Genomic DNA, 24,089 nt, shown 5'->3' with positions numbered 1-24,089 from the left:
ATTGATTGGTTGATCGACAGAAAAGTAATTATCAATCCTTCTGATATACTAATAATTTTTTCGAGTAATTTTTTAAGAAAACGTTTGCTTCTTCCAGATTTGCTGCTTTTCTTTGTTTTATATCTTTGTTAATTAACATATCTTTGGTTTGTGGACTTTTGGTCCACAAACCAAAGCAACAAGCAATTTGAAGACGTCACCTTGGGCTCTGACAACTTTTGATGCGCATCTTTCTCTATTTTGTGACTAAACGATTAATTGGTTAATTGCAAAATGATCAACAGAATAATCGAAAAATAAAATAATCATTATTTGTTAGTTTCTTGCCTTAAAAACATGACTTTTCAGCAGCTGACTCTAAAGTCTTGGATGTCAGATTTCCCAAAAAACATTGGCAGGTAAGAGTTTTAAAACCCGTCCCTGCAGGCAAATATTTTGACAGAAAGGAAGTTTGAGATAAAAGTGAAGCCAAATAAATCTTCACAGTGATGGATTTCAGGTCTCTGCAAAGGGATATTTCTACTGTACCGGAGTGAAATTAAACCAATGGCCAGAAGGTTGGAAATAAATCCAAATGCTTTTGAAATGCGATGCAAAACTACCTTATGGTCTTCGAAGTGTGAAGAAATAACCTCAAAACACAGTGGAAGCGAGGCTCCTTTTATGAGTTCCTGAAATGTAGCCGTTTGGGAAATATTACTTTTTCCACTAGTGTTAACTACTTTTTGTAAGTTTTTACAGCTCTATCCTGTTCCCAGTATGGCAAAAATACTTTGGGGACACCAATTATTTCAGTCGCACATTCTCTCTAAGGATGTGCTGCCTCTCCTGAGGCCTGTCATACACTGTAAAGGTGTGTCAATTGCCCTCCCAGCCTTGTCTAAACTCCCCTAAAAAGGTGGCAGAGGAGGTGCACTGAGGGGCTCTTTATAAGTAATTTATCTGGCTCATGCACACCAAATCACTCAAATGGGGCTGTCAGGGTCTAATCTCTTCAGTCAGTCAGCCTGTCAGTCCGTCACTGTGGTCCCGATGTGGTCTTATAATCCCGAGAGGAAGAGGAGTCTTTTCAGATTGACATGTTTCACTATATGAAAGAGGGGAAATAAAGCAGCGAGCAAGGAGGTAAAATACTGTCAGAAAGTCCAGCAGCGCAGACCAAAGAGCCAGTAATTGTGACATTCCCAATTCACTATCATCTAAAATCCATTACTCCCGACTTGCTCTGAGCAACCCGGATCCCCTAAATGCAGAAGCTTTCAATTGTTAATTGGCCGCTGAGCACACCAGTCAAAACTTTGAGAAAATGTAGAAAGAGACACGTTGAAAATAAAATGAGGCTGACCCAGAGGAAATCACAGCAACTCTACCACTCACGACCTAACCGTCCTAATCTGTCTTCCTCCTGATCTCGCTGCCAGCTCTCAGTCCCGTGACATTTATTCACGGAAATGGATTGTATCAGGCAATTATAAAGTGTCTATAAACCTGCCTGAATAGGAGAGACTGGAGCACTGCGGTGACAGCTCCATCAACAGACAACAATTGTGAGTTTTGAGTTGGATGTGTGTGTGTGTGTGTGTGAGATGTGTGCTACAAATAGTAGAAAAGATTACAGTCAAAGCCATTGAGCTGTGCTTCAACTGCAAGGCAGACTGCCTTAAAACACTCTTGTCTCAGAGGCAGACAAATGGAAGCCAACTGAACTGAACTCTGTTCTGTTGTTTTTCTACTTTGTACAGTCACTTTGTGAATGTCACACTGGGATCTTTCAGCCGACCTTTCACACTGGAGTTATTCTGACAAAAGAGACAAAACTAAGTGCGGTCAGTATATTATTGAAATGCTGTTTACCACCATTTGTAATTGCGCACAACATAATCTCACAGAATATTTGTGTTATTTGTGAGAATCTTTCCACTCAGCGGCAGCTTCTCTCTGAGTTTAACAGCAGTCCAAATGTGGCGATGCTTTAGTCTAAAGTCTAACATTCATGGTTTCTGAGGGTCTACAGAGACGTTTAGACATGATCAATCTCACTGAAGAAAACAGGAGGCTTACAGTCAATTCAGGCATGTCTTAAAATGGTCTTACTTACAGTACGTAACCCGAAATCCCAAATTTGACTCAAGGGACTTCAAAGTCTGTACAGCATGCAACACTGTTTGTCCTTAGACCCTCTATTTGGTGAGGAAAAAGGGAAAATGTCAGGAAGAGGAGGAATGCCTCTTCCAGGACAGACAGACAAAGTAGATAGACATAAGAATAGTAAAATTACACTGCAGAAAAACAGAATTACAATATTAGGTACACAGAGTGCAAACATACGTGATAATATATATAATATTGCATAAACATATAGTATGTTTTCAGTGTAGATGTAGCCAGGAGAATACATCCTTTCATTGATGAATCATAATGACTTCACTCTGAGCTTCCTGTTTTCATAAAGATCTATCGTGGTTGCCACCTTTGGACTGTTCTAAACACCAATGAGAGGCTGCAGCAGAACATTGAGATACTGAAGTCATTATAAAAGCCTTATAAATGAGCAAAACCAACATTTGAATAAGGTATGAGTTGAAAAACAGTTAACCCACCCTTTGAAGAAGAGGGTGTAATCAAAAATAACAATTGGAAGACAACATCAATGACACTATCTACACAATAATAATGTACTTTATGTTAAATGCATATCTTACGAGCGTTTCCTACCACTTACTATTCCACTATATCATGAATATTTAAAGACTAAACAGGTAGATGAGCGGGTTCGCTGGGTTTCTTATATGCCCTGTGATTAGATCACAGTTACAAAGACCATCAGCTTGGACAGGAGATGGCTGATTACACATCTAAACAGATCAATCACGCTCTGCAAGCACCTTCAACATCATCAATGTGCGTTTACAGCTCATCAGAGCTGCTCAGCTGGCATCTTGCCATATGTTTTCCATATGAATCACCGGCTGCAGTTTTGCTTTGCATGTTGCCCAGTTCGTCCACATCCCCGTTGATGTATGACGTGTTGAAAGTCACACCAATGTAGCCCCAGATGAGTTACAACGCAGTAATGCAGTAAAATGGCACATAGTAATAGATCACTGGGTGTTTTAAATACAGCAATTAGCCAATTTTACACACGTTCATGATGTCAGTTCTTGCCTCAGTTGGTGATATCTGACACCTGTCTGAACTGGGCTACTACAGAGGGGCAAATATCACTTAATGAGACGTAAACTATCCCATATTTTAGGAAGATATTATACACATATCACAGGGAAACTGTGGAATCTGTATCTGTATGTATATATATATATATATATAATTGTCATAAAGATTTTAGGATATTAAAAATAATCATACTACACAACTATCGCTGTAGAGCCATTGTAGAAATACTATAAAAGGTGCCACAATACAACACAGATATCAAGGTAAACTCACTAAGTAAGTAGGTTGTATCTAAGCAACGGTCGTGTAACGTCTTACCTGAATCACGTAGAAATTCCTCGAAGATGATATGGACGTTTCCTTGAGCTGGGGATAGTCCAAGTGGACTTTAAACGCCGATACCCACAGTGAGACACACAAACACCCACCGAGTGTTACACGGTACTAACTGTCTCGAGGCTCCTCTCCACTCATTTGCCGTCACAGGTGGCCCGCCCTCCCGCGACGCCTCACTTCTTCGCGATGTGGGGGGGGGGGGTTCTCCAGCAATCTCTGAATCAGGTAGTCCGGACCCCTTTTGTCTTTCTGCCAGGTCGTAGTTATTTGATGAGGAGACGGTTCGTGGTTCACTGTCTCACTTTCTTTTCGGGGTGTATCACGAGCTCCAGCCCCGTGCACGGACAGTTACAGTTATGAGTCAAAGTGAAAAAGGTGCACGGATACAACCTGTCCCATCCACTGCTGCGGGGTGGCGTCACACTGACATCTAGCGTGCACCAAGGGAATTACACACAACCAGGCGTGCCGTTATAGAAAGTCATACATACATTCAATTTCCTGTTTTTTAACTGCGAAAGTGACGAGACTCAACATTACAAACAACTATGGATTATATTCTAACCATACAATACACTTCTACACCACACCTATTTATAATGTAGGCTACATAATGTCTTACCGTTAGCATTACTTTTACTTTTACATCTGCACTAGATATTTTATACTTATACCTGCACTGCCTACTGTAACTGCTGCACATGTTCATACTGTTCATACTGTTAATATTAAAATGTATTCATTACACACTGTTCTGTTTATACTGTATCTGTATGTCTACTTTATTGTATATCTACTTTACTGTTTATTTATATATAACTATACATATCTCTGTATAATCTCTGTAGTATCTGTACTCTGCGCAATGACAATGAAGTTGAATCTAAAAACAAAATCAGCCTTGCTGATGGCTGAAACCAGTGTTGCTTTGATCTCTCCCGACAGAGAGAAAAAAGATGAAATCATGTGATTCTCCAGCATTTCATTGGCCTTTAATGCTGATTTGTAAATTCAATCAGTAACTGTTGCTTTAAAGCCCCAAGGAACTTGATTTCAATGCTTAGGGTTTTCTTGATAACGTTAAATAGTCATGATTGAAAAAGCAACAGTAATGTAAAGTTTGTGGGGGACATCTTATAAGGTATTATCTAACAGTTGTAACTGCAATAACTGATTTTTTGCCCACTTGGGGGCAGTGGCAGTGTTTGTTACGTTTGCCAAAGTTAAAGGAGAAACATCTTTAAGTATCATTTATTAAGAGTTTAACACTCAAAGTCTCCTTGGCTTCATCAGGACTGTGTAGGTGTGATTTGATCAGATTTGACTGACAGTGGCCTGGCAATATAAGCAAACTACCCACCAGATGTGATTCAAATATTGCTACATTTTGATTGCAGCAGCACGAGACATTTTTCCCACTGAGTCTCGTCTACTTCCAGCTAAATTATATTTTAAAATCAACGTTCTTACAATAATGTATCAAATGAAAATGTGAAAACAGCATTACCCCCTGAATCTTCATAGTGAGTTCCAGCTCATTGCCTAGCTGGCCCTGCAACTTTACTGTTTTGGTTCAGTCTCACAGCTCTCATGGTGTAGTTTTTGGCCACAGAAGGTAGTTGTTTTCAGAGAAAAAGCTCTAAAAACCCACTGTGCACTTACTGCTCAGCGCTAAATGGCAGACAGACACAGTTAGCAACTAGCTGGTGAACATAGTGGAGCATTTAGCAGATAAAGAGCCCGATATTTCCCTCAGCAGTTGGAGGCCAGTTCCAGTAAGGAACTCACAAGTTCACCATTTCAACTTGTCAACATTGACATATCATCACCTTTTATGTCAATGTTGACTTGTTTCTGCTTCCCCAAAGTGGCAAAAATTGCAGGTTTACAGGTCAACATTGATTGATATATGCTTACTGCAGGTTTACAGAAGACTGGAACATAAACTAAAGAGGTCACTGTAGCTTTTGCTTTAGGTTTTAGACTCACATTACTCACATTCAGACATGCAGACATAATTCCACCTGTGGCTTCTAATCTGTTTCCTCGCCTCCCTCTGCCTCCCCTCCTGACCCTCTGGGAAAAATATTATATTTTGCATTTGTAGATTAGGTGAGATTCATGGTGCAGCAGATCTCATATCCCAGTGAATGTGGATGTTATGTACACAGGAGCTCAACACTTAATGAAGGTGCCTGGGAGGAAAGTTGGCCCCAATCACTCTCCCCTGTTCCTATTCCCAGACATACACAAATCCAATGAAACAGCATACCCACAGGGGATGTACATGGGAATTTAGTCATTATATTGCACAAGGCAACAGTAACAGCATAGATCAGATCTTTATCTGTGTGCATGCACCCTGCAGGGCTCCACACTGCTCATAAAAACACAAAGGGCTCATGCTAGTGTGCTGCAGAGATCAATGACAGCGGCTATCTGTCATTTCATGTATGACTTTCTTCTCTCATTTATACAGAACTTTTAATCCATTATGAATGTATGAATCAATTATGAATGCAGTTAGTCATGTTCAGTGGGCAATGTTGATGTTGAATACAGCCTTGTATCTCAACTCTATACTGCATTTCAGAAGGGGGATTTGTGCAGCGAAGGGGGTTGTGTCTTAAACACTGTATTAACCCCATACAACTCTCAGAGGGACACAACAGAGGAACTTCACTGGAGCTCATGGAGGAATTGTCGCGGGTTACCATGGCAACAGTGGCACCTGAAGACCTGCGCACAAAACACAGTCTGCTGAAATTAATTAATTAATTGTTCATTAATTGTTTATACTGTTTTGAACAACAGGTATCTGGATCTAAACATATGTTGTGTTATTTGAGGAAGCTGATAAAACACAACCTAAAATGGTGAACATGGTAAACATTATACCTCGGTTTGTCGCGACCATGAGGTTGACATTTGTGGTTAAGACTGAAATGTCCATCTCAGGATGAATTATAGGAACTTTAGCGATCCTTTGACTTTTCATACAGCGCCATCATCAGGTCAAAAGTTTTATTTGTCCTTTATGACCTATATAACTAACGACATTGTCAGCCTCAGCTGTTTATTGCTGATTAGCAAATGTTAGCATGCTAACATGCTAAACTAAGATGGTGAACATGGTAAACAGTACATCCGATAAACATGCTGATGTTTGATAATTATCATCATGACGGATAAAGACAAACATGGTACATCAATTACTCTTACTGTTATTTCCTTCTCAGGTTATCATCTTTCACCTGTAATTCATGTTGGTGCTGTTTGGATTTGTTCATTTTCTTGCCACAGTCCGTTCGGGAAAATGCAGTTTGCTCTCATATTGAGCTAGGTGATTAAAAGGAAATGAAGTTATTGTTCAGCAATATGCAATTATTTAGTCTTGGGGCAGAGAAGTAAAATATCAACGGGAGCATTCTTCAATGTCTGCTTTTTCATCAAGGAAAGAAAACAACCTCCAGTGTTAATAATGCTTATGCTGCCTTCAACAGAAGCATAATTAATGCAATATGGAACACCTGTGTAATTAAAAACACCTGCATCTTGTTTGTCCTAACACTGATCACAGCAAATGACGCACATATGCCTACTATTATGCAGAAATACCCAGAAAATAAATCATGGCTCAATATTTTCTCTTTGTATTGATGTCTTGATGAAACAAACTTTTACTTTACAGTTTCAGTACTTTTACACACTGTGTAGTACATGGACAGATGTCATATGTTACATTTTTTAAAAAGATGAGTAAACATAATTGTAATAATTATGTTAAAACATGAAGGCACTCACTCCATCTCTTACTGTTTTCCTGTCAAGTTGCAGACTTTGGAAAATGGTTTGACCAAACTGTACCCTGAACTGTTATTTCTTCTTCAGAGCTGACAAGAAGGCAGTTAAACGTGTCACTGGTGACTGGAAGGTCAGTGATTTAAATCACCAGACCAGTTGTGGAAATATAGATGTGGGAACTGGGTGAGCTTAAGATGCTTTACCAATATTAGCTGCCAGGCACTGTCCCTCCAAAAATACAGAAAGATTCATTGAAATGTCTCAAGGTCTCTGAAGTCAATAAGTGTTTCCACAAAAAGCTACAATGTCAGTAGCTGTTTGCCTCTTTTTGTTTTAGCTATCAACACTACAGACTTACATGCTCATTTATCAACTTATTTTAGCCTCAGTTGTAGCTGAAGTACTGATTCAAATGCTTTTAATCCTGTGTGCTCTCCTTTGTCAAACTCAGTTGTGTACGTGCCATTCCCATTACAACACCCTTTTCGCCTGCTTGTTGTTTTCCTATTCTGGAGAGAAAATAACTTCTGGGGAGGAAATAAACTTCTCTCACGCAAATGAAATACTTAATAGTGTTCTAATAGAACAAGCTATCATCCTGCCCAAAATATACTTCCGACATCTGATATCTATTCCTGCTGTAGAAGTTATTGCACAAACTGGAAGCTCAGTGGAGTCTACAGCACTGTGGTACTAAAAAAGATGCTCAGGTATCGTTTTTCATGCCTGCCTGAATCAAATTTTATGTTCTATGTGACTTATACAACAAGCTTCACATATTTTATAGCCTACTCCCACCGAAGACTCCTTCACATGTCTGAATTAATGCTATGGGAGGTGAATGCACCATCTTCTGTCCAGCAGAGGGCAGCAAACATTGTGTAGAAAAATAATATGCATGGCGACCCACACATTTACTAGATTCAGTTTAAAAACAATCAGGCGTCTACTCACCTTTATCACAATGAGAAAATGTAAATGGGTAAATGTCTGAATTTGTTGCCAGTAACAAGAAGACTTTATAAACGTGGTACAAAGTATTTTATTGTAAATGTTTGAAATACTACATTTGTGGTTATAGTTCTGACAAAGGGGCTAAAGAAAAAAGATAACAAAAATAAATACATCTGCATTGACAGAGATATGTGATGAGTTGAGTTTTGGGAACTCATAACGTATAAGTTCCATCTTTTTTTGTATTTTGATTTTTTGATTTGACTTAGAAATTACTTACTGATTACTACAAAAAGTCAAGGTTTCTGGTATTAGGCTTGCCTTCTTACATTACTGTATTGTCATGAAATGGCTGTAATAAAATATTAAAATTCATACTGCATGACATCTCCTTCTTGGTCAAAGGGCATCTTAAGAGTTTGAAAGTCCATAACAATATAATTTCTACAGTAATATTTCACTAGTTTTTGTGACAGAAATACATGTATACATAGGATCTATGGCATCTCAACCATGTGCCAATGCTGGAAAGCAGACTGGCTCTCTGGGTATCATAGACCACAGAATGAACAGCAATAGATCAATCAAAAGCTTCATCACCGTTTTTTTTTTCCACCAATCATTTCATTTTGTTTCAACAGAATAGTGGTGGTCACAGCGGAAACTTCACACCTCCAGTGCAGTTATACAGAGGCGCAGTCACTCCACACAGATGACGAGAAACAAGCCCCCAAAGATTGTCATGGTAACAGAGCATTTCAAAAGCATCAGCATCATCATCATCATCCACTCATTCATCTCAAGCAATGTCGAGCCCCCAAGTGTGTTAGAAAATAACCAGTAGCCAAGAAAACAAGTTTTAAAAGACTATTCAAAAGTGTAAAAATCACTTTCTAGCAATAAAAATACTGCTTGTTCCATTTACATCCCAACATTTGAGCTTCTGTCACTGTAGAAATAGTTTCAAACACTAATTACAAAAACAACAAAAACAGTGGAATAAAGGAAAAACAATGCCAATCGTGTCTTAAGTACACAGTACACAGTGTGGTCTGGAAAAATAAGTGAGGGAGAATCCCTCTGTTGTACATACAGAAAAAAGTGCCAGGGAGAGTTCATAGTTGATCCTTCATATCGTTTGGTCTGTCCTTGTCTCTTCATTTCAGCAGTGTCCTTCTTGTCCCCAGTCTGTTAAAGCCTGTGTGTGTGTGTTTTGGAAAGTTCTGGCAGACTGGAGTGTGTAGGGATCTTTGTGTTTTAAGCCAGCGTTCTCTGTCTTGGCTTTATTCTGGGGTAGAGCTGTTAGAGACAATCAGAGGACATGTCAACAATGCACATTTGTACATAAAACGCACACACTTCATTATCCATTACAGTTTCAGTGACTCATGACTCACCCCGAGGAGGTTGCGGGGAATGTAACCCTCAGTGTCGCCCATGCGTGCCCACCACCATTCGATCTCGTCCTCGTCTTCTCTGCGGACGATGGTCATGCAGTCTCCCTCACGGAACGGCAGTTCATCAGGGTTTTCACCATTGTAGTCCCACAGACCGTAGACCACACCTCTGTTCATGATGCCCATCTTCTCTTGCACACCTGAGGGTAGACGAATTTAAGATAACAGAAAAATAATCAGCACCGAAAAGAAAAAGTAAAGGAACATGGCATGCAAAACATACGGCAAAGATATGAAAAATAATAAAATAGCTTTCACTGACCATAGAGGAACTGAGAGCACTGGGTATAGCCCTCCTCCATCTCTTCACATTTATCAGCTGCCGTTTGCATGTCGCTGTACGTCATAGCAAACACTGCTGCGCCAGACTCCACCAGGAACTTGCACACTTGCACATTGTTACAGGATGCAGCACAGTGAAGAGGTGTCCTGTATTAGAAGGAAAGGGGAGAGGGAGATGAGAAGTATGAAGAGAAACAATAACCACTATAGAGTAAGACTGGAATCTTATATCGAAGTTAATGACTGGAATTTGGTGACTTCAGTTGGAGCCACTACATTCAGGTTTCTATTGATAAACAGCTCAGCTACTGCAGGATTATGTTCACAGTTGTCCAGATTTGAGTTTTAAATATTTAAAGTGTAGACTAATTATAACAGTTAGGACGCAAGAATTCTATATCAGCCGTGTCAGCAGTGAACTTGAACTTACCAGCCGTCACTGTCAGCAGCATTGACATTGACACCAAACTGAACCAGAAACTTGACAATCTCCGTATGCCCGGCACAGACAGCATTGTGTAGAGCAGTGATGCCTTCATCGTTGGGCTGACTGGGATCCTCCACCTGTGAATGAGAAATTAATAGGAGCGAAGGGAGACAGACTCAGTTTCATAATAAATATAATGACTTTTGACTTTTAGATATTCTTAATCTAAACTTCTATGATACAATGGCAGCCATCGAACACAGCAGAAAAGATTGTCGAAAATGTTTGTTGTGGAGAAAATGTCTTACTTCATAGATGATTCTCTGGACCAGGTCATACTCTCCCTCCAGAGAGGAGTCCAGCAGCAGAGCCAGTGGGTTGAACTTCACTCTCATGCTGTGATCGATGCGTTCAGAGCCAGGCTTGCGCAAGTTGGTCCTCTTTCCCTAAAGACACAATCATGATCGTGTATCACACAAATGATCTTAAAACAGCCATTACAACACAGAGAAGAGAAATGTACATCTAAGTTGTGAGACTGCAGATTCTCATCCTGAAGTCTGTTCTGCTGAGCGTCCACTCTCTGTTGTGTTCAATCTGGACTGAGAGCGGAGGAGGGACTTGTTTTCCAGCTCTAAGTGCATTGCTAATCCCGTTTATCAGCACAAGCTTTAAGAAACAAATTCATTTCTCTAAAACCATGATTATGCAACCAAATGGGTCTGAAATGGACGTGACAAAAGGAGAGAACCCACAAATGGGTCAGAACACTGATTTCTCATTGGTTTGCCCTTTAGGGGTAAAACCTACCGCCTCACAATAAAACCCACTTAAGAGCTTAACAACAAGAACATGTAAACTGGTGTTTATTTTCAACACAGAATGCTTCTAAGTAAATAGGGGAAAGTGGGGTGTATATCCGCTTAGTGTAAGCAGAATAAGGCCTATTTTCTCCAGGAACAATAGAAGTACTTGATAAGGATTATCAAATTATATAACAGCAGGCCAGGTCACTGCTGTTAACCAGCAGGTCATTAAAAAGTAGAATGAGCACTAACTGTAACTCATGACCTGCCCCTGTGGAACTGACAAACAAACATGTGAGGAGATTTAAAAACACATGTAGCCCAAAAGCAAACAAGGGGAATCTATACGTGAACTCGGGACTGCAGTGAGCCTTTATATCACTCAACATAACTGATCTTTACAGCTGTAAAAAACCCCACAAACAAGACAACTAAGCGCCACATAATAATTGTGATTCAGCAGTTTCAGATGGCAATTCATACCGGTGGCAGAGTGACCTGGCCAGTGACCTCAGGGGCCTTCATGTTAAAGGTGTCCTCTCCCAAGCTGTCCTGCTCTGCTCCACTGGGGTAAGGGGGTGGTGGGTAAGGGGGGAACTCTTCCAAAAAGCCTTCAGGAGGCGGAGGGGGCAGATTGGGCACCATATCCTCCAAGCCAGCAGGGGGTGGAGGTGGGAAAAGAGCGTCATCTGGCCTGGGAGCTGGGTGGGATGGGGGAGGAGGGGGGATAATGGCCTCCCTCTCTAGGATTGCTGAAGGTGGTTTGGTCTGTTCAGCGGGTGCTGGAACTGGGACATTAGCACCTGGGATGTGAGATGGGAGCTGTCCTCCCTCCAGAGTCTGTCCCGTCTCTGATGGGTGGTTCTCTGCACCACTCAGAGGGCCTGGAACATGCGTCCCCACAGATCCCTCTGCCGCCTTCTCTGCTTCACCAGCATAAGCGGGAGTGGTTGGTGTAGTCACAGTGGTCTCCATAGCTGCCAGTGTGGTCTTCTGATAGAGGAGTTTCTGAATGTTGGGCCCTGCAGGACCCTCTGGTTCTGTGATGGAGCTGCGTTTCTTCAGGGGCCTTGGGGCATTGTAGAGCTTCTTTCTCAGGGCTTCCAGGTCACCATCACTCTGATGCCTGTAGGGGTTTGAAATAAAGGGAAGCAGCTTGGTGGGGCTGAGGGGCCGTGGGATGCGCTCTGTTTCTGGTTGGGGACCCTCAGATGGGCTGGGACCCACGATGTTGGCTCCATTGTGGTCTACCTCAGATTCTAGAGCAGGAGAGCGGCGGTCCACATAAGGGTTCTCTGGATGTTGGGAGCCACTGGGAATCACTGGTTTACCGTACACTACAAACAAAGACAGGAAACAAGTGTTAAGACTGAAATGTCTACAGAGATAATACCACTATCGAATGAATAACCCAATTTAATCTCTATCACTTACTGTATAAACTACTTTCTTGGCTTGATTTCACAGCTCCTTTCCCTGCTGCGTTTGATTTGTAACTTGTCAGTTTTGTGGAACAGATTTTTTAAACTTTTTAACAACAAATACACAAACCAAAGTATTATAGCGTGATAATTACCTGATGGAGCCACATTCCCTTAAACTTGTGAGAACAAAATGAAAATCATCTTGCTAATTAATCGTTGGATGCTGTATTCAACCATGCCACCTGACTTTACCAGCCTGTGAGAGTTGTCTCAGGTCAGCAACACCAGAAAAGCAGAAGAATATTGCACTTTATCGTTGTTAAAATAAGATATTCTTTCCCTAAACATGCTGCTTGTGCTTTTATGACTGTAAAAACATGCTTGTACTTTTTACACTCTTTATTTGGTTTCTCCACCTCTATCTGTCAGGGAGGGGTCTCTCTCTTTTAATTACCTGTTTCCTGTTTCCCTTAAATGTATTTAATAATAATTTAATAATATTAATTTAATAATAATAATTTTCTATTCATCTTATAGAGCTGGCTCAGATTACATGAAAATTCTCTGAACAGACTCAGGGCTGGATACAAATTTTTTCCATTTCATTTCCACAATTCCAGTCAGAAGCAGCAGGTCCGGCTGCCTGTGATTGTGTTTGAAAAGGGAAGATGTAACAGATGGCTTAGCCTCTCTAGCTGCTCCTCTGGTCAGTGGCGTGTGAATATTTTCTTGTCGAGTATGCTGTCGAGAACGGCAGCAGGGCAGATTTACCTTACAGGGAATATATCTCCAGTGACACAAGACTACTTTTTTTTGCCCTTGCTTAAGTCTAGATTTAATCTTATGTTCACATTTGTGATCTTGTTTTTTTACTCCAGCATTAGTCCACTCAAAAGGACACTTTTTCAGAGGCTGATATGTAAATCTGAAGATTGGTATGTGTACAGATACTTTTGGATTTTGTGTGTTACGGTGGATTTATGTTTAATTCAAAGCGTGTCCTTCTATTTTGACAATGTAATCTATCTAAATGCAGCTGAAGCTTGTTCTAAGATAGGACTGCCTAAGGTTAGATTAAGCAGTAAGTGCAAAAGCAAAGAACAAAGAGAAAGGATGCGTTCATGACGGGACAGACTACTACTATTGAGTCTACTATCCAGGAGCCCAAATCAGAATGACCACATCTGTGTCACTGCAACAACAACGTTTAAATAAATTAAAAAAGTTACTGGATATTCTTACCACTGACAAATCCATTGGTGCGGCTCTGAGACCTGTTGAGAGCGCCCTGCACACCAGGCAGGAAGGGTTTCCCTGAGCCAGGCTGTTGCGTGTACATGGAGTAAATGGAGCTGGCCGCTAAGGTCTGGGGCTTACTCAAGCTGGAGTCTTTGGAGGAGGGCAGCTCTGGGGTGAAGGGCCGTACTGTGGCTGCAGGTGGAGTGTCCTGCTTGGAGGGTAGGGGGAGTGTCTGGCTCTGCGAGGGTGGGAGAGGGCCACGGCCTTGGGCAGCCTGGGGTTGCTGGCTGTGGGGCTTGGCTTTAGGGAAGGTGCCTGTGTTGAGGCCTGATTTGCCATAGGGCACGACACCAGGGCCTTTCGGTTTGGTGGGCACAGGAGGAGGCACCTTGACTGGAGCCTTGGGAGCAGACTGGAGAGAGAGATAGCAAATTAGATGCCATCTGACTAGTGATTTCTTTTCCTGTGAGCATGTAAGGAGTGTGTTTTCGTTCCCTCTCACCTGAGCGTCCCTGACCAGGTCATCACTGCTCTGGTTTTTGCGGAGGGAGGTGGTGGGAGCCCCCGTTGGCTCAAACATGGAAAATGGACGCACCTTCCTGTCCTTCTTCAGTTCCGTCTCATCTGTCCACAGACCACATGTAGAGGCAGTAATCAGTTTCGTCTCATGTCCAGACACAGCGTGACTCATAAAAAGACAGAAAATAGAAGCTCCTTTGGAAGCTTCTGTTCTGCCTTATCAACAGTTGTTTGTGTTTTCACATTACAGAAAGGGATTGCAGTGCAGTTTCTATGGAAATACTCTATGTGCATGAGGTGTTTGCATGTATGTCTCTTACCTTGCTCTATGTTAGAGTTGGATTGAGAGGTCATTCGTGGCAGTGTTGAAGCTGGACCATGACCATTCGTATTGGATTCTGGACTTGAAGAGCCCCAGTCTCCCAGCTTGGACGGCTGAAGGCCTGGAAGACCCGCAGGAGGAGAAAAAAAGAGATGCAGGGAGTGTTTAATCTTTATTTCTATGAAAAATCCTATGCTATATGTTAACGTTTAAACACAGCACCAATACATGTAATAGAAATGTAATCAAGCATGTAATAGCTTCAGATATTACCTATCCAGATAAACACAAAGAGCAGTGAGTTATGTTATGTGTGTTAGAGTCACACAGAGCAAATAATCGTGGATTTAAAAAAAAAAGAGAACAGTGGATTTTGTAGCATTTTGCCCCCCTTGTTACTCATCATTTGTTTTTTTGGTTGACTGACTAAGACCCAGCCAGTGGCCATGCATGTCCGCAGACATCCACAGTCAGATGAGCCACAAAAGCGTGGGGCTCTTGCAACTCGCAAGATCAGCATCACATCAAAGATGCTCAACACATAATGATTTCCATCGCAGTGCCTGGAGACCATAGTTAAATGCTCCCTCTCAAGAGGTGTTATACAAATACACCAACAAATGCACACACACATTTTTGTGAACGAGACCTGATTGGGTTGGTCAGAAATCCACATAGAATGTCAGTTCAACTGAAGGTTATGTGTTTGTTCCAACTGACCCATTTAGAGCGGCAGAAAAAGAAATGAGGAGAAAGCTCAACAACCACGCTTTAACAAACAACAGCAAAACAAGCAAACAGGACCAAAGATTTTTAGGATATGATGAAAATATCTTATCTTTTCATCTTTTTCAGTGAGAATCATTCTCATGAAAAATAAACACATCGAAACAAAGCCGTTGAGGAGCACGCACGCAAACACACAAACACAAGTGTGTACCTTTTCTCTTAGCCCGCAGCTCTTTCAGAGGCTTAAGCAAGAACATGGCTTCTGAGGAAGATGCATTCGGAAGACAAGAAAAACAAAGTAGCCTTAGAGCTCCAGATCTCCCTTTGCTCTAGACATGCTATTGGCTGGGCCCGGGCAGGGGCCCCCCTGAGGGGCCACACAGAGACCAGAACAACCCCCAGGAGCCTGCCTGATACTCTGCACAACGTCCCTGCTAGAGAGGAACTGGGAATGGGTGTATACCAAGAGCAGATTCCTTTGCGTGCCCGCCCATCTCTATCTCTCTTCTTCCCATACTGCAAATCAACTCAGCATGCAGAAATAATTGCGTGCAACATCATGACAGACCGGGAAAAGCCTGCTACTTCTACTTCCTGTATGTGGAATTGCATTAAAAAGGAAAACATGGGCTGATGAGGAGGTGAGAGAGTGAGGGAGAGAGGGAGGGTCCCTTCTGCTGTTGTTTTGTAATGACTAATTTTGGTGTCGGATCATTCATTTTTAATAACATGAAGCGCACTGCTGGCCCACTATCCACTGGGGGACTGATTTAGGGCTAAGAGAGCGAGTCTAGAGATGGAGCGCGTGAGGAAAAAATGACTGCATGGAGGATGGCACAAAGAACATCTTTAAGTGGGATATGTTGCTCTGGTCCATCATTGGTTTGGCCAGACCCCGCTCCCCTCCACTACACAGCACACATGCAACTGCAGTCCGTGGGGAGAGGGTGCTGGTGCAACAACAGCTTACCAAAAACAAGAAAAAGAAGAAAAATACCTGACTTTTATTTGGGCTTTGTTTTGTAGTGCAAAGAAAAAACTAACTTTTAGATCAGGCATGCTGTGTGTGTGTCCAAAATCAATGTCAGACATGCCTGACTGTCTTTTTCTGGTTTCAAATCAGGATTTTGAATCAGCAGTTAGTTCTCATGAAAAATCAGGACTGACCGTCTGAAGAAATATGCAATCACACTCAGATCCAGCTAATCTACTGTCTCTCACTGTAAATCAATGTTCGCCAGTGGATTGTTTTGATTACAAGAGTCAAGATGCTGAGTATGAATATGAACCAAGCAGCAAAGACCACTGCTGAATGCTGAAAGCTGAGCAGAATGTGCTATGCTATGTTCATATTTCTTTACAGTCTGGTTATTACAGTGAGCATTTATTTAAAACATCTGCTAATTCGCCTGTTTATAAATAACTCCCTACACCTACCTAAGAGTGTAGTGCGAGCTGATATGAAGAATGGCACAAAGAGACACACACCGAGGAAAAGAAAAACAATGAAAAACTGGTTCACTCACTGCAAAACAACACATCAAAAGTTCTTCGATATTCAGGCTCAGAAATACAAAGTCACAACACACTATCCAGGAGGTAACTAGCTACCTTCTGAGCTCAGAGTGACATCGCAACCAGTAGGTGTCCCAGACTCCTCTGCTCCTGCTGGAGGCAGGACAGTCTCGTCACATTTCAATTAAAAAAAAAAAAACATAGCACACTCCATGGTGACATACACAAAGAAACACCTGGAACAGTAATTGAGGACTCTTTGCTACTAGTTTCCTTATATGTTTGTGATCTGAAAATGTAAGCTTAATTGTTGAACTCTGCTGCTGAGTGAGCTGTTGCAGACTCAGCAATCTCCAAATTTAGCTGATAAAATGACAGAAGGGACAGAAGTGAAGGCCTGCTGCCAAGTCGGCCCGAGCAGAGATCTGAATCATTAGAAAGGAAAAGGCTTGAGTTAAGAGGTGAGAGGCTGCAGACGGTGTGTTGTCTCTAGTCGCTCACCTGTTCCGGCCTTGCTCTGCGGGTCGTGGGCTGGAAGGGTGGCAGTGCCGTCTGGGTAGGCTGGTTTTACAAGCAGGTCGTGCCTCACTGGGCCCCGGGGCATGGTGGACGACTGGATGTATGGGCCGACCGCTGCCACACGAGACGGACCTGACTGCTGTCCAGCTTGGCCATCAGAGGGCAGCTGTACAGGGAAAGGGTAGGAGAGAAAGAAAAGAGGAGTCTGTCAGAACGGCAAAGGTCAGTGAGAGTAATTTCAAATATCTTGTATTACTGTGGACAGCAGACAGAGAGAACACACTATTCAGACACAACCATATAGATGACAATATGGTAACCAAATCTTTTTCTGAGGTTTTGGTAATGATACAAAAAACTGTTCAGATTGAGATGAGTGTCACAGAAAACATGCTGAAATTATGGTTAATATTGAGGCACTAAAAGTCTATAGCAGCTCCCTAAGGCTATAATGTTCGTTACATAACAAAAAAAACCAAAATTGTATGATGAATGAAAAATGGCGAGACAACTTTAATATTCTTAGGTCCTTGCCACTAGAGAGGCAAAAATGTAAACTTGGCCTGAGGGTGGCGCCAGAGGGGTCATGTTATTACACAAATCAAAAGGGATTTATTGTGGTTAGCATGGGAGTGTTTTGTAAGGTACTCGTCTTAATTTTTCTGACATGTGGGTGATGCTAGCAGAACGGTCATTACAGTGAGAGTTTTTGAGGTGTACTGTCATGAAGTGAAGTCTTGGACAAGTGCAAATTCAGACCTGCTGGTGGGGCTTGATGACAGGTCAGGGGATCCAAGTAATTATTTCTCTGAGGACCATGAATGTCTATAAGCGCAACAAATTGGCAATCCACCAAGTAATTGGGATATTTTACTCCAAAATGTTGGAATGACAAACCAACATCGCCATCCTCTGAGCCCTGCCTTGAACTACATTGCTCTGTTTAGTTACTTCTGAATAACTGTACTGCTTGAAGAAAGTGCATAGATTACAGTTACTGATTAAAGATTTATAAAATACTCAAACCCTCTTGTTTTAATAGCACAATGTTTTTATAAAACATGTTACAAGACAGATGTAATGTAAAATCCACACAGACAGTACAACCTTTTAAATCCTGTCTTGAAGTTTGAAGACAGTAACTTTGTTATACATACACCTTACAGAAGCAAATAAATGCCTTTATGCTCTCCAAGTCCAAAAACACAATGATTAACTTTCACTTCAAACCTGGGTTATGTACTTAAACTATCTTTCAAAATATAGCTCAACCCCTGGACAAAAACTTATCCTACAGCTGCTGACATTATGACAAGCTGTCCCTTTAAAACAAGAGGAACATAGCTCACTTTGCTCATCAAGAGTCTGAAACAAATAAAAGGGATCCGATGTGCCAAGTCACACTCAAGAGGTCAGATCAGAAAGAAAAGAGACACATATGTATGTTCAGCTCCAATACTAGTTTAGTTACCTGAAGATGAGTGTCTTTTGAAGCCCTCTCTTTACCAGGATAGCCATTCTTGAAAAAACAAAAGCACAAACATGCAACAGCAGTTCAAAATACCGAACAATCCCCTTTTTCTAATCTAATATCAGCCTTTTCTGAGTGTTTCCTGAACTATGTGACTACGATGGTGTGGGGTGACTCTAGGCTGGCAGCTCTCCGACTACCCCTCTTCAGTCAGTGTGGTTATACGTGCTTGTTGGATGATGTCAGCCAGACGCTTGCTGTTTGGTTGGAGGAGAGAGCTGCTTAGATGGAGTGTGTCTTTGTGCTGGTGTGAAAAAGGGCCACTCATTATGATTCCAAGCAGGGTGTGGGTAAATCACCTCCTCACTAGGGCCTATTCAGGCCTTCATCTCTAAAAACACACACACCCACACCCACACACACGCGCATGCAAGTACACACATACAAACACACATGCGTACACCTTTCTCTGTTCTGTTACTAGTTTATTATACATGTCAAGGTGACAAAAGAGAAGTTCAGCTTCTTAAAAGTTAGAATTTTCTGTGCAAGTTGCTCATTTATGTAAAAGGCTTTCTGCAGAGCTTCAGGGGGATTTGTTAAAAAGCCATTATAGCATTTATTATTTATGTTCTAACTTATAGGCCACTTAAGATCTTGTACACTGCATTTGCTTAGTAAACATTGCATACCACATACTTGAATATATAAGAAAAACATCTCTGATGGCACTGAATTCAAACAGCTTGGTGCTTTGTATTACAAATGAAAAACAATCTTTGAGGTTAATTGGTTGAATGTTAATTTGGTTGCAAGAAAGAAAGTTAATGATGAAGACCAATGAAACACCCTAATTATGTCTGAGAGGAGGTCGACCTGATCAGGAAAACATAATTACAGAAATGACTGCAAGGAGGATGAAAACATAAAACCATCCAATCAGAATGATTATGTTTTCTTTTCGGCCACCCTTATATCATTGCTCTCCTCTACACAGGCATTCAACCTCAAGCAGTGAACATGTTAATTTTTCTTCCTCACAGTGTCTGCTGACTCTTATTTACAGTCCCATGGCAACTTGTGTTCAAAACAACTCTTGGTAAGGGAGAGAGGAGCAGGAACACCGAGCTCACAGCCAAAACCTTACCACCCATTAGAGCTAGTACAAAGACTGGGTTATTCCGCCTGCTCATTTCTAGTATCTTCTGAATCCTGTCATGTATTCTATTACAAAATGTGTTGTGTGAAAAAGCCAGTGTTTTTTAGTAGGTTGGTTGTTTGCCTTTAGTAAACTGGTTATTTGCCATTTCCTGTTTCTGTCAGGAGCGCAGCCAGAAAAGATAGCATCTCCCCTGACATTCCTGTCCGTCTGTGATGTCAGCCTGCACTCATTACTCCTCTCTCATCTTCAGGAGTTGTTTCTGCCAAATGGGACTGAAAGAAGTAGGAGTGCAAACTCAGATGCAGTGACATGATCAAAACAACGATCAATCCCCACCAGCTATCTCAGACAGAGAGATCAAAGAATGGAAAAAAAGACGGATAAGAGATGACTCCTTCGAGTGAGGGGGTCACTAGGTTTTTCCAACACAGAAGATAGTGAGGTTAAGGAGCCTTACGTTGGCATGGGTGAACTCTGAATGCCAGGGCATCTGAGGCTTCCGGAGGTAGAGAGAGATATAAACAGCCTTTATCATATGGCCACTAGGGGGAGCTCTGATCAAAACCATTTCCAACACGTATTTGCAGATATGAATAATAGTGGCTGTACAACTTGATGATGAAATCACAATAACAATTAAAGCTATGTGAACACCTTTCATAAAATATTAAATATGATACGTGAGGGTGTTCTGTATCAGGTTATGTGGATGCTTGGAAGTTGTGGAAGTTGTCATGGTGTGATGATACTTACAGGCAAGTTCTCTTTCTGCTGCAGAGCTGCCTTCTTTTTCCACAGCCGATCTCGGAGCTCACTGATCCGTTTGTCCATGGAAACCACCTCCAGGTTGCGCTTGTTCAGACTCTCTCTCTGCTGCTGCAACTTGGAGTTTTGGTCCTGGTTGAGCTTGTTCCTCAGCTGACCATCGAGAAGGACAAGACATAAGGACAAAGAGAAGAGATAGTTCAACATTTTTGCTCATTTAAAACAAATATTGTTTTTTTCATTTAGTAACATTATATTTCTGCACACCTGAAGCTCCTTGTAGAGGCGGTCTAGTTCGGCCACAGAGCTCTGGTTGTCATTGAAGTTGTCCATTTTGCCATTTTTGAGCAGGTCCAGTTGTCGGTTGAGCTCCTCCACCTTGGTTGCAGCCATCACCAGTTCTCTCTGCTTCTGCTGGAACAGGTTGTTCATCTGCTCTATCTCCTCCACTAGAGAGGGAGAGGGGTGAAGAGGAGTGGGACGCAGAGGGGGGGGGGGGCAACAGGTAGAGAATAGGTGTGTGAAAATGATGGAGGCAGGGAGGTGTGAAGAATATCATGAAGGAGAGAGGTCAAAGAAAGACATTGTGTCTTATTCTAGGCATCCATTCATGAATTCACTAAGTCCGTAAGCTTACCCAGTTTGCCATTGCTGAGGCGCTTCTGCTCCACCTGGCCCTTTAGGGCCCGGACCTTCTTCAGCCGAGTTTCCTGGTTCTCGATGTTCTCTCGGAGGCGCTGCAGCTTCTCCTGCTCAGAGGCCTGCTGTTGCTGACGCTGCTCTTGCTGCCTCAAGTAGCGCAGCCGCTGCTCCTGGAGAGACAACAGAGAGGCACGGGCAAAGATCAGAAACATAATTAAACACATCACTGTTAACTTTCATTTATGAGTAATCCATGGTTGTGTATGTTTTCCTCAACAGCTGCAGTCCTTACACAAGGTACTGAACTAAATACTCTGCTGAGATGTTTAGGGGCAAACAGTGAAAGGGCTGTCAAAGAATATGACTTTATAAAGAAATGGCTGGTAAAACAAGGGTTAAGGAAACAGCTAAACAGTGTTAAACTTTCAAAACCAACCGTCAGTCTTGCACTATGACGCAATGTGCTATACACCTGACCGAGCTCTCACAAACACATTCCAAGATAAGCACAACACAGTCTCTATCCAGTACTGTTACAGGTGATGTGTGCAGATGGTAATGCCCGTTTGTTGACTTGACTTGTGTGCAAGTACACGACTGCTTGAAGCTACATTCCTTGGCTTGCTATATTACCCTGAGGCATACACAGGTACAACGGTTGCGTGGTTCATGGACACAGGTTACGTATTTAAGTAGGTACATATTTAAGTAGGTACACAAAGAGAAAGACACAAGTTAATTTTCAATCTTAATACAGTACTCTTGTCTGAATCAGCAGAATGAAAACATTTTACGGTGCCACAGCAAAACCCTCCAAAAAGCATAGGAGAAAAATGGTCAGCCAAGTATTTAATTATATCCTGCCTGTTTTCTGTCAAATGTCTTTCCTGCCGTCACCAGTAAATCCTGAGCAAAGTGAAAAACAAGTCTTAAGCAAGAGAAAAGACATCTTCAAATACCGACAAGTCCTGCGCAGTGAGAACCCAAGGCAGGCAGCTGTCTCAGGCTTCTCAAATGATAAACGCTACACCTACAGCCACCCACAATTCATCTCACCTGTCTATTACAACCACCACATGCACTCGATCTTAGAATCTTAATTTCCATAAGTGCCCAGACTTGTTTTAGTACCTTTGTTTCGTGTACCATCTCCCCACTTTCTCCCAATAACCCCCTCTTTAATCTTGCTCCATTATTTTCTCTCTCCTTCTCTGCCTTTTACTTTCATCTCCACCACTTAACCTCTTCATCCCCCTGTATCCACCCATCTCTCTACCAGTCCCCATCTCCCCTTTCATCTTGCACTTCTTCTTTACGCACCTTGGAAGCGAGGAGCTGTTGTTGAGCCTCTATCTGTTGCTGCTGTCTGGCAGCCATCTCTTGTAGTTCGGCCAGTGTCATGTCCATCCGGGGTGTTGCCACCTGGGCAGGGATAAATAGAGGGACAACGGACAAAAGAAAACACATTCATCCTTGTGTTGTTATATGCGTATATAAGAGTAACCTTGAATCAGAAAAGGGGACCAATGTAGGCCTTTTTGTGAGTACAACATTTATCTTCCAGAAGGTGACATTCTCAACTTAATAATTATATAAACAGTCATGTGCATGTTATGATACTGATTATTTTTTTATTTGTATTCATACACTGCAGGGTGTTTTTGAATTGACTTAATTAGTACCCAATAGCGAATCATCAAGTTGGCTTGCTGTTAAGTATGAAAAACAACAAACCAGGTCACAGAATTTATGTATTAAAATATGTGACCCACATGACGGGAATGAAGTACAAATGGAAACGTCTTGGTGGTGATTTATCAAAACACCTTCTACCCAGTGGTGAAATGTAACGAAGGACATTTACTCTACTTTATACTTCTACTCCACTACATTTCAGGGAGAAATATTGTCCTTTTCACTTCACTACAATTATCTGACAGTTTTAGTTACTTTAAAAATCAAGATTTTTGCATACAAAACATATGAAAATGTACAAGTACAGCTGAGAGGATTAGTCGATTAATCAATTGAAAGAAGATTAATTGGCAACTATTTTGATAATTGTTTGTCATTTTTCATGTAGAAACATTTTATGGTTCCAGCTTCACAAATGTGAGCATTGTACCTGCAATGAGCCATGGAAGTTAAAACTGTAATCCTAATGTTATTCCAATGAGGGGCAATAAAAAGCGTTTGTCAGTGAGAGCAGTTTCAGGGTTTTGATCTTCTTCTAAAATTAAAACAATAAAATAAAAATAATTCAGTATGCAAAGAGATATTTTCAAAAGAAGACATAGGAACTCACCCCATTCTCCATTCTTCTGTCTGGCTGACCCTTTACTCCATTCCTCTTCGGCTCTGAGCCTCTTGAGCCACCTGAGTAACAAACACGATAGCAAACTCCATCAGACATCTCAATCTTTTGCAGAACTTCCTCTAAAGCGAATGCATCACTTTAGTCCAAACCAAGAAACAGCAAACTGAGCAACTGAGCCTTTACAGACAGCTGTGAAAAATGACTGGAACTTCCTCTTGCCTTTTT

At 41.6% G+C, this 24,089-nt stretch overlaps 1 protein-coding gene across 2 annotated transcripts in view; it reads right to left on the bottom strand.

Moving 5' to 3' along the window:
• Window positions 1-8,341: 8,341 nt before the first annotated feature.
• The window catches only part of tp53bp2a (tumor protein p53 binding protein, 2a), a 28,778-nt gene continuing 13,030 nt past the window's right edge, over window positions 8,342-24,089 (bottom strand). The window contains exons 5-21 of one of the 2 annotated variants that reach the window (XM_070915806.1): window positions 23,853-23,923; window positions 22,868-22,969; window positions 21,543-21,717; window positions 21,173-21,354; window positions 20,894-21,058; window positions 20,598-20,636; window positions 18,979-19,026; window positions 17,490-17,673; window positions 14,743-14,865; window positions 14,406-14,527; window positions 13,907-14,315; window positions 11,724-12,577; window positions 10,743-10,880; window positions 10,438-10,571; window positions 9,988-10,154; window positions 9,666-9,865; window positions 8,342-9,567 (exon numbers count right to left, since the gene is read on the bottom strand). In XM_070915806.1, coding sequence (XP_070771907.1) covers window positions 9,526-9,567; window positions 9,666-9,865; window positions 9,988-10,154; window positions 10,438-10,571; window positions 10,743-10,880; window positions 11,724-12,577; window positions 13,907-14,315; window positions 14,406-14,527; window positions 14,743-14,865; window positions 17,490-17,673; window positions 18,979-19,026; window positions 20,598-20,636; window positions 20,894-21,058; window positions 21,173-21,354; window positions 21,543-21,717; window positions 22,868-22,969; window positions 23,853-23,923 — 3,155 coding nt within the window. In that variant the 3' untranslated portion in view covers window positions 8,342-9,525. The remainder of the gene's footprint in view (window positions 9,568-9,665; window positions 9,866-9,987; window positions 10,155-10,437; window positions 10,572-10,742; window positions 10,881-11,723; window positions 12,578-13,906; window positions 14,316-14,405; window positions 14,528-14,742; window positions 14,866-17,489; window positions 17,674-18,978; window positions 19,027-20,597; window positions 20,637-20,893; window positions 21,059-21,172; window positions 21,355-21,542; window positions 21,718-22,867; window positions 22,970-23,852; window positions 23,924-24,089) is intronic. The other variant, XM_070915807.1, reaches the window with a different exon arrangement.

This window comes from Enoplosus armatus, chromosome 12 (genome assembly GCF_043641665.1).
Source record: "Enoplosus armatus isolate fEnoArm2 chromosome 12, fEnoArm2.hap1, whole genome shotgun sequence".
Lineage (NCBI taxonomy): Eukaryota > Metazoa > Chordata > Actinopteri > Centrarchiformes > Enoplosidae > Enoplosus > Enoplosus armatus.
This window is presented reverse-complemented; position numbering and strand designations above follow the sequence as displayed.